This window comes from Vollenhovia emeryi, unplaced genomic scaffold, assembly GCF_000949405.1.
Source record: "Vollenhovia emeryi isolate VEMERY1.0 unplaced genomic scaffold, V.emery_V1.0 DF939152.1, whole genome shotgun sequence".
Taxonomy (NCBI): Eukaryota; Metazoa; Arthropoda; class Insecta; order Hymenoptera; family Formicidae; genus Vollenhovia; species Vollenhovia emeryi.
Window position 1 is genome coordinate 576097 of NW_011967214.1, and position 11212 is coordinate 587308.

An 11212-nucleotide genomic window follows, 5' to 3' on the forward strand; every position below is an offset into this window, starting at 1 on the left:
ACTTGCAGCTTTTATGGAATAGCTGCAAGTTGATTGACTACTCATTTCTCGGAGCTAGGACTTGGACCAAGTTCTAGCATCGCGTGGACACAGGCCTTAAGAAATGATTCGTCGAAACGATATCGAGTCGACATCGACACCGTCAAATTCGATGTCGATCCGACATCGTTTCGAAATCAATCGACGAGTAATTTCTCGTTGGGAGAACTGCGTCTCCGCGAGCCGAGATGAAACGTGATCGACGCAGGTGAAACCGGTCATGTGATCGCCGACCGGTGATTTCCGTCCTGGCGTGTTCGCACGATGGGCAAAAACGAGGCGTAAATAATGCCAGGGACCCCGCGATCGATGATGCGAAAAATGACGAAGCTCAGGGAAAAAGGTCTGCTTAGGCGAAACCGCGTAACAAACGCGAGCGCCGGGAGCGAGGGAGGGTATAATGGGTGAAGGGGCGAATTATTGAAATCGTATTCCCGCCATTGCGCCCCCGTCAATGACAGGGAGGAGCACTCGACTCGCGCGAAATAATCGAAAATAAACCGCGCGGATACCGCGCCGCTCGCCGACGCGCGCACTTACCACCGCCGTTCTTGTAGCAAAGGTACGGAAATCGCCACACATTGGCGAGATCGACGGCGAACCCGATGACCGACAGCAAGAAATCGAGCTTTCCCGACCAGGTCTCCCTGCCGTCGCCGGCGTCGACGTCCTTCGCGGCATTTTTTACCACCGTCGACGACATCCTTCCGGCACCTGCAATACAACGGCAATTAATATGCGACCTCTGGCTCGTAGAAGATAACATTCCAATAAGTTACGCCGGTGATCTCGTCGTGAACTCAAAAAGAATTTGACAAATCAATAAAATTCATGAGGCTCTCACGTGGTAAATACCGATTCGACGGAATAGAGGCTGAAAGAGCCGCGACAGGACGTTAGTGTCTAAATATCTCTTATTTTTCAATTTATTGCGCAAAATAAATTACCTCAGCCAGGGTTTTAACCTGACCGCACTCTCACCAGCCAGGAGTCTCATCAATTCGACCACCGAGGCATGTGGAAATATTAGTTGCAATAAACAGTCTATAGGCAGAATGAGACTAGCAATTGCCGATTCGGATTGAATTGGGATTGGCGATTGACGATTGTCCTCTAGCCAATGAGAGTCGATTATATCGCTGGCTGCTTTGCTCTCATTGGCTAGAGGACAATCGCCAATCCCAATTCAATCCGCGTCAACAATTGCTAGTCTGATTCGGCCTTAATGTTGATTCCCGAATGCCACATATCGTGACAGTATTCGAAACGAGAAGTGCGCGCCGACTTAAATCGTCAGAATTCATTCGTCTAAATTCTTTGTCGGTTAGTGTAATCTGTACTAGACGAACTCCAAGGAAATTCTGACGCGATCTTCTTATAGGATGTAAAAAGTTTGTTATTAAAAAAAAAGTTGGAATTGGTGGCATGAAAGCGAATTCTACATGAATTCTTTAAAAAGATGCTTGAAATAGAAGTGGAAAAAGAATTCATTTCGTAATTCGAGAGTTCAAGAGGATTCAAAAGGAATTTCTTTTGGATTCTCTGTGTGATCTATCTGGAATTAGTTCTCGCACGCGTGTAAGTTAATTGATTTAGATAACAATTTACGTAATGTATATTAGCATGTGGAAAGTCATTAATAATTTATCGTCCGGTTGACATAACCGTTAAAACGTAATACCGTCGTAAAAAGGAGTGTTCTGCATTCCACAACATAGACTGCATCTTACATCATCAATAATTCACGTTTCGTAAAGATGTCAAAACTTATGTTGCCTCCATTTAACTTTTACACGCCGAATCCAAGTGTGTTAAATCTTTACACACGTAATTGTTTAAATCGTAAATACAACACGCATATAAATGCGTAAAGAGGACTTGACGATTTACATACTTCTGTGTGTAAAACTTATATATGCGTACTTATATAACTTATACACTTGGATTTGCAGCGTAAGATAAATCGTAACCGTAACAAATTAGAAATCGAGATTTTCTCTTATTCGGGAAATGGCTAAATTTTTCAAACATTGTTCGATAAATTGGATGAAAAAGTAATAACTCCAAAACATCTGCGAGCCTATGAAGAGGAAATAATCGTACCAACGCTAGAGAAATGTCCCTTACTTTGCTTAAGCGCACAATAACGAGAAAGAATACGAATAAAAATCCGGTATTTAAAACGGTATAAAATTTTCCCCGAGAGATTTGAAGCGGACTTTTCTCAAGAGCAAGAGCCTCGGCGTTTCCTGTGCCAACTGACCAATATGTATAATCATGTAATCTTGAAGGCACAGCTCATGAACGAGTGCATAAATCTGCATGCCTATGCTGCGCGCGGGATTAGGCGCAAGGTCGCGAGTGCGCGAGGAAGCGAAAGGAGCCGAGCGAAAGGAAGGCGTAGAGCGAACGGAGGGGAGGGACGGAGGAGAATGCATGGTGATAGCGCGAGGGAAAGGAAATCGGCGATTCGACATATGCGCGCGCGAGCTCTCGCGCGCGTATGTAGTTATTATATTATTTATTCGCTCACTGACACGAAATATACATATACGGGTGCAAAAAAGAGAAAGGGGGGAGAGAGAGAGAGTGAGAGAGGGGGGGGGGAGGAGGGCGTCGCGTGCGCGACGGGGCGCGGCGCGGGCGCGTGTAATTTGGCGACGACAAGTTATCGATAGCCCTTCAGGCGACAACGCTCGACGCCCCCAACGAGCCTCATTGTACCCCGTGACGGGTACCGGTCAAACAGCGTATATTTCAAAGGCGATCGCGGGCGATCCGGCCTCGAGGGGCCACTCGACGAGGGGTTTTCTGTCACGCGCACTGATCCACGCTTATCCACGCAGACCGACCCAGTTAATTGATATTCGGCGGTCGCGGAGACACCTACGGACGGCGCGAAGATGGACGGCGACGAAAAATCACCCGCTCGCGCCGCCGCCGCCGCCGACCGACCGACCCCCGCGAGATCGCTCGCGCCCGCTTCCGCTCGCGACATCGGAAACCGGTTCGCCGGGGTACAACTCGACCGGATCCATAATAATATCCATAAATCAAAACAATAAACTGAATAATGAATTTAAAGTCCGCGCTAATAAAATTCATTTGTGTAAATTAAATGCATTCGTGAACGTAAAGCGATTGAAATATATCCGGAGGAGATAATTTTACACACGTTAGTTTGACGTTGCTTCTCCGACTTGTTATTCCAGTTTTTTTTTCAAAAATGGTTTTTTAATTTGAGATATTTTTGCCCGTTTGTTCTTGAATGGGATTAGATAATATTGATAAATTCTGACGACGGTTTTCCTGTCAAGTTTAACAACGTATTCAAAGATTAATCTAGGCAGAAATCTTTCGAGAAACTGATGCGCCGATGAAAATAATATATAGAGGAAAGTTCTGTTATTACGAGATAGGAGTCTAATATGAGATAGCAGGTTTTCAACGTCCAAATTCAATCATAAATCTTTTTTCGCAACGATTACACGATCTAACAATGAATTTTCCACTAAACAGATTTCACTCCAAGGGCAATAAATTCATGGTGGAACCAAAAAATTTAATTATTTTAAAATTTAATTAGTTTAATGAATAATCAATTACACCGCATACTTTTCCTGCGATGAGGAAAAGTTAAATATATCACTAAAAAGTTCTTCCTTTACCCTTTCCCGGAAATACGAATGACGATATTTCAATCGATGCTGCGGTTCTTAATGGAAATTCCAAAACTAGTTTCAACGAGGATAATAGCTAGAATATAAGGAAGAGACGCGGAGTGGATGAAGATGCGACGAAAACGATATTCTGTGAAAATCGAATTTACGTTGACATATTCCTAGAGTAGGAGCCTCGCACAATATTTATTCAGGAGCCAGACTCTTTCCTCTTTGCCAGTCTTCTCTCGAATCATTGAGGAACTGTGAATTAATCGTAACCGCGATCGAATAGCAAAGATACCGAGCTGCAAACGGTACTATATACCTGCAGATGCACACGCACACGAGGACAAATAGGAGAACCGCAATGACGCGAAACGGTCGCCACCGATACTCCACGTTCTCCTTTTTTTTTGACATGTTTTTTTCTATCGCACGTGCAAACTAGACACGCCTTAATTCTTGCATCCACGCAGAACACGTCTCATTTTGTTTCCTCTTTGACTGATACTGCGCGGCCTTCCTTAGACCATACAGACTTCTTCTTGCAGAAGACTTTTATTTTATCAATAACAATTTTTTAAACTTGCAAAAAAGGATTAGAGTAGTCTGGGAAAATTTAATATAAAAGAAATATCGCGTTCCTAGTTTAATCTTTAGCTTCAATACACTCCGTTTATTTTAAAGAGACGTTCCGTCGATTATTTTCTTACGCAAAGATATCCGTTTCGCTAAGACGTTAAACCAGGTACATAAATATTTCAAGATAAATTTATACTTCTAGTGTGGCTGTTTTTAATTATTAAATATTTTTGTGGATAACAATTAAATCGAAACAAACGTTGTGTGTCAGTATTTTCCAAAGGAAAGCAATTGCTTGTAAAGAAATCGAGATAACATGCTGTTTTAATCATTCGCGAAGCAAAAATGTCCGCTCTACTGTGTCCCAAAGAAAGTTAATTAATGTAATGTAAAGTTAATTAATAGAAAAATATGTAGTAAAAATCAGTTGCCAATTAATTTAAAATCTTTATAAAGTTTTGCATATCATACAATATTTTATATGCATACTAAAATGTATTGAATTTGTCGAAATAGGTAATCTATAGAAAGTTTCGTTAATCTTATGTTTCGTATTAAATCCAACTGCCAGTGAATGATTCCTTTTAATAAAGAAGATGCCAAATTAGAGAAATGCTATCCACTTCTGATATAATTTGCCTTTTAAAGGATAACCGCAGACTTTGAGACAACGCTCACATTTTTCTGAGATGATGCGCTCTCAAGATGAATGAATAAAAATATGCAATGTTTAATTATTCGCGATTTAAAACTCCGCATATGCGCGTGAATACGTAGCTGAACTCCAAGCTCCAATTGTTGACACAAAATCTATTATGCATGAAACAATACGCGCAGCAATTCCTGCGTCGCAATAATCTCTATGAATATTTTAGAAAAGCGTTTATACGTCTGCGTCTTGGGCGATAAATAAATATTAATATTTTTTTAAGCCATTCAGACGTGTGTTCTTACCCGGGACACCTACCAGATGTAATGTATATAATGATAAAAAATTACATAACGTAAAGAATTATTCTACACGCCAGTGTAGAAAAAATGCTAAACGACGCTAACTGGCAAATTCTAATTAAAGAAAGTTGGCCGAGGTAATATTTTTCGCAATAAATTTCTTTAATTACAATTTGCCAGTTAGAGTCGTGTAGCAATTTTTCTACGTTAGTTAAAAAATTTCATGTTAGATCTTTTCTCTCGCCTAACGCTTACCGTAATTTTGGCAATTGCAACTCCACTTTTTTTTCTATTTTACGATGGAAACACGAATGGAAATACGAATGGAACCTGCGATATTTATTCAATCTGAGCGAGAGAGAGAGAGAGAGAGAGAGAGAGAGAGAGAGAGAGAGAGAGAGAGAGAGAGAGAATCTGTGTAATTTTCATAAATAATTATAAATGGTCCCTGATATATTTTAATGTAAACGAGTAAGAGAGCCACGAAAATAGCCAATGAACTTTTTTCACGTCTAGGTTGACGCCGACTTATTTAGGAGGAAGATACACGCAGTCGAAGTAAATTGTAAAATGACTTCTTCACGCGTTAAACGCGGCCTCCCGTTAACCTTTCGCTATCAGATATTTCCTATTTCTACAATCGCGTTTTTCTCTCTTTCTCCACACGTTGTTTACGGGATAAGTCTCAGAGAAGGCGTTTCGAATTTTTTATTTAAGAAAAAAACGAAACAGAAATGACAGTCTCTCCCTCTCTCGTCGCAGCAGCTACGTCGTTTGTTGCGTCGCGTTCCTCGCGTCGGGAGAAAATTTCGCAACGAGAAAGAGGAAAATAAATTTTTTCGCGCCAACCGCAAGATTTCTCGCGTCACTTTTTTTTCTCCGTCACGAGGACTCACGAACCGTGTGGAAGAGTCCTGTCGGGTCGTATACGAATCGAAGGACACGACGACGTCTTCGTGCCGGCAAAATAAAACACGAACACGCCCGCGCGGTAACTAAAGGATTCCCCGTGTCTGAAGTCACGGTGTAGAAAGAAAAGAGGAAGAGGGAACCTACCGCAGGAGAGAAAGAGACGGAGGGGACCTCACCGAAGTGTTTGCAACGGCAGCCTCTTTCGCCCGCTTCTTCGGCGGAGGAATTCGCTTCGAGGGAAAACCCGAAATGCCGCGATCGGCGCGGCCGGTCGATCGGTCGGCCGCGATTCGCGACGGCGAACTAACCACGTCGCGCGTACCGGTCTCGAATATTCAAACGAACAGGCTACGCGAGTGTGTGGCCGGCGCGAATAAATACATAAATACAGTGGGAGACATGGGGAGCCGTCGGGTCCGAAGAAACTAACGGCGAAATTCGGGTGGGGAGTCTCCCGCGGTGGAGATTTACTGAGAACTCCGAACGTGACGCTAATTAGATTTTCTTCGATCGGCAATTGGATGCCGGAGACACGGCACTCGATCGGCGCTGGATGTCAACGCGAAGTCGCGAATGACGAATGATCGTTTTATCTCGAGGAAACGCGTTCTCGCCGCGGTTGATTTCCTATGACGGACACGCGGATTTCGCGGAAGAGCGCGAGAAGCATTGCGAAAAGATGCAAAGACAATAGCCGCTGCTCGGCTATCGAGATACGACTCGAGGGCTGGAGATAAACTGTCGTTGAAAAGGGTTGCCTTTAGTCCTTTTTTTGTAGTACAAAAAGTACCTTTCATCAAATCGTTCGGTCACTCGTAATTATCTAAAGTTAAGAACTAAACCCACCACAAATTTGTAATAAAAAGAATCGAGAGGTTGACACTTCTTGAGGGAAAAATTAAAAACAATTAAATATGTTACACGCGACAAAATATGGCTACATACATTTTTATTTACGCGCGAGACCCACTGATTCGCGAATGAATAAACTGTAAATCTTGTAAAATAATTGATTTACGAATCGGAAACTACGCGGGGGCAAAGTGCAGTACTGTGTCAGTAAACAACGTGCAATCGTAAAGTATTCGATGTGTCAACGTTTAGATTTTACGATCTATTGGAAACGCGCGGACATATCTGACGCTGTATAACAATTCGCCCCAGGGGAGTCCTAAAGTTATTTCGCTGCTCTATCGAAATCTAGACGCGTATCGACGAAGAACGTAAGGAGAGACATCGATATTCGAAAATCCGCGGCAGCGCGGCAATCTAAAGTAACGATCTTCGAGATACTCGCGACAATACCGCGGCTCCTCCTCTTCTTTCTCTTTCGGTCTGACGAAAATATTTCCTTTCTAAACGGTAGGGTAAGGTGACGAAATTCGAACCAGCGGCATGAATCTGTTTCTCTAGAGTGAACTCGTGAAAAGTGAACAGTTTTATCGACCCAGTATTGAATTCATCAACGAAAATGTTCACTTGTCGCGAGTTTACGCTGGAGGAAAAGATTCAGAACGAATCCCAGAAGTGCGGATCAACAATCTGACGAGTCGCTGATCAGCGACACGAGAACACGTCGATGCCTTCTATGATATCGACAATATAGCTTAAAATTGTAAACATGTAAAAGAGCGAAATTTAAGCGAATTACTTTAAAAAATTACTTTAAAACGCCGCTTAAGCGACTCATCAAAGTGTTGATCCGCACTTGGTCATCTCACCCTACGCGGAGAGAATTTTCTCTTAAAATTGTGCAATCGTGGCATTTCGAATAACTTTATGAGAGCTATCTGAAATTTTACTGTACGTTTTACCAGTGAAAAGCATGGTAAAATTTTAAAAACTCATAAAACTCTTCGAAACACCGTGCCGTCCCACGATTTTCAGGATAAATTTGAAGATGAGGTTCTCTCGGTGTATAAAAAATCCCCGATAATAAACGAAAATAATTGCGGCCGAAGGACGCGAACCCGCCGCGACCGACGGGCCTCGGGGACGACGGGCCGGGGTCCTGCCGTACGCGCGCGGCAGTTTTCGCGACGGATACGCCCGGCAGGTAGGCGCGGGAGACGCGCGCGTGCGGTACTTACCTCGCGTCGCGCCGAAGACGACTAACGTGCGACCGCGTCGCCGTGAACGTTACAGCTCGGCGAGACACCGCGACACTGGCCGCGCGGCTCCGCGGTCCACGGCTGGACTCCCACGACGAAGACTCGCCACAGGGTCAGAAGTAGCTCGAAACTGGTATCCGTCAGACCCATGCCCGATTAAATGCGGCGTCGTCGGCCCCGCGTCCTTCCGTGCCTTTCTTCCCGCGCCGCCCCGCACCGACTCTCCCCCGCGTCGCCGCGGCCGCCTAGTCCCAGGGCAGGAGGTCCTCCTTCTTCCCGCGCGACGTTACGCGGAGGAGGCGAAGCCGATTTCCCGCGCGGAGGAACGCCGCGCGCTCGAGCCCGCGGTGGAATCGCGCGGAGCGCACCCGCGCCGCTCTACTCGCGAGGGCTCTCGCGCATCCCGCGAGCGATCGGCGGGAGGGTGGCGGGCGAAAGGGGTAGGCGAGGTCGCGAAAGGGGCCGCGCGAGACGCGCCTAAAACACGCGGCCGCGAAGTCACTTCCGGCGGAAGAGCCGCCGTGCCGGTGCTCGGGGATGGGATTTCGCGTCGCGTTCTCCCGCGAGATCAATCGCAGCGGGGCAACAAGTAGGAGCCGTGGAGAGGAAAGAAAAAGAAGGGCGGGAGGGGGGGAGAGAGAGAGAAGAGACGGGGGCGCGAAACGGGGGATGCGGTAGTATTTCTTCCGGCACAAAACGGGGGAACCTCGTCGCAAAGGATCGAAAGAGCGAGTGGCAAATTTAAGCGCCCGCCGGCGCGTATATACGCGCCGCGGTCACGTGGTGCCGCGGCCGTGGCCAATCGCGGCGACGGCGCGCGCGCGCGGCGATGGGAAATTTTACGCGCGACGTCAACAAGAAGTTGCTTCCCCCAAATAGAAGCTAGAAAAACACGTTACACATTACATCACTGACCGGATCTTTCATTTTATAATAAACCCGTGTAATAATATGGACAATAATACGCAGCGCCGGGTGGAAAATTATCTTAATTAATATGCATTAATGCGAAACTTGTACAAGAGGTATTACCGTATATACGTCAATTAAGGAGTGTACTACTTGTAATCTTGTTTGCAATTATTACTTCTGAAAAGGTAACGATATTGAGAAACTTACGTCACTCGAGAATGAGGAATTGAATGTTGAGTATATGCGAGACTCTAAGTAAGACTTTTACATGATTAACGATGAGTCTTGACGATTAATGAGAAATCTCGAGTGCTCAATCGAGTACGTTATTTGTTAGATAACAGGATCGTTATCTAACGTGAGTCCGACGAGACGTTAGGAAATACGATAGTGTCCTATAAATAACTATAGAAAAATTTGCAAAAGAGAAAAGAAAAGTGGGGAACAATACATCGTATATTTTAGTTTTCTACACGCACACCGACTTGTCTTTAACCCTTTCGTGACCGAATTATTTTTTTGGTCAATTTTTTGATCGAGATACGCTGACATCCCGAGAAACCAGTGAGGCAAAACAATGCAATTGAGGCTTGTATGAACCAGTAATCATGAAAGAGTTAATGACACAGATGTGGTAAAAATTATACTATATATTCAACGCTTTACTATAAAGTCATGTGCTTATTTTTTCGGTAACACATACACACGTGGTCTAGGCGGGGAATCCGATTGGTATTTCCTATTAGCGAATTTTGAAATGTGGTCTTTATCCTCGTACGAGAAAACAAACAACAACGGGGTTCCCTGATGTGAGAGTTCAACGATTAAGATATTGAAGAGCAGAAATGTTGGAAAAATTTGAAAGTTTTTTTCCTTGAAGTGGGAAATTTCTATGTTCTCGATCAACACGTACATACGTGCATCGGAGTGACGTCCAATTGCCAGCTGTAATAGAATTCGCATTATAATACTGGCAGTCATAAATTTTTTACCATTGCATGATCAATTGTCACAACTGAACTCGTATTTTACGAGGTAGATAGCCGTTAAGCTATTAGATGTATTTTTACCTGTCATCATTCTTTACGATTATTAACTCGCTTTTCTATTTAGTGGCTCGTTAGAGATAAATCATTGATATGTTAATCATCAATCTTAATGGACTTGGGTGAAGTCCGTTATTGTTTTTGCGGTTCGATATACAATTAAAACATGTATAAAATGCTTCGTAAGGACGAGATTGATTAATTTGTTCGGGTTCAAGAAATTATTTTTTATTATTATACACATATACAGGGATTATTTAGAAAAATAATGCCGGTAGCATCGTTAATCTACGGAACGTACGTTATAAGTATACATAATCGTGCATCTCATGAATTATTTTCCGCGCTACAAGCAGAGAGTAGTCGAACTCTTATTAAAGAAAAAAAAAGATCATTTTTTCACGACGTGAAAATGGCGAGATTTTTCACACAACGGTTCAAAGAAGGTCAGGAATTATCAGGCGTACGATTAGGTGTGGCGTCTTACAAGTTATTTTCCGCATACAATGAGTAATGAAACTCTTGTTTCAATAAATTTAAAAGAGGAATCCCGTTTCGTTTTTTACACAGGAAGAACGAGACTTTTCAAATAATAGCCCCAATTAAGGGCCAGTTTCACAAACGTCGGTTTAACTGCTAACCGAAGGTTGATTGATTCTCTGTCTCTTCTCAAGGCCTGTGTCCACGGTGCTAGAACCTGGTCCAAGTTCTAGCATCGTGAACACAGGCCTTTAGATAACAAGATAGAAAAAGATGAGGTAATTGACTGAACTCGGAGATTTTTTATTGACAAATATTGAATTCGTTAATTAAATTTTTTCGCTTTTCACGAGTTCACGCTAGAGAAAACAAAATTCATGATCGAGCCCCTGGTCAACAGTTAACCGACGTTTGTGAAATTGGCCCTAAGGCCTGGTTTCATCAATGTCGCTTAACTCTAAGCTTAGCTTAATACGTTCATTGTCTCTTTCCGACTGTTACTCAAAAAAGACAAACG

General features: G+C 43.6%; 1 protein-coding gene across 3 annotated transcripts in view; it reads right to left on the bottom strand.

The window, feature by feature from the left end:
- The window catches only part of LOC105565420 (sodium-dependent noradrenaline transporter), a 36597-nt gene extending 28105 nt beyond the window's left edge, over nt 1–8492 (bottom strand). The window contains exons 1-2 of one of the 3 annotated variants that reach the window (XM_012018596.1): nt 8237–8492; nt 580–753 (exon numbers count right to left, since the gene is read on the bottom strand). In XM_012018596.1, the coding sequence (XP_011873986.1) occupies nt 580–742 (163 nt within the window). In that variant the 5' untranslated portion in view covers nt 743–753; nt 8237–8492. Of the gene's footprint in view, nt 1–579; nt 1048–6290; nt 6420–8236 lie in introns of those variants that run through there. The other 2 variants (XM_012018597.1, XM_012018595.1) reach the window with 2 other exon arrangements.
- Nucleotides 8493–11212: the final 2720 nt, after the last annotated feature.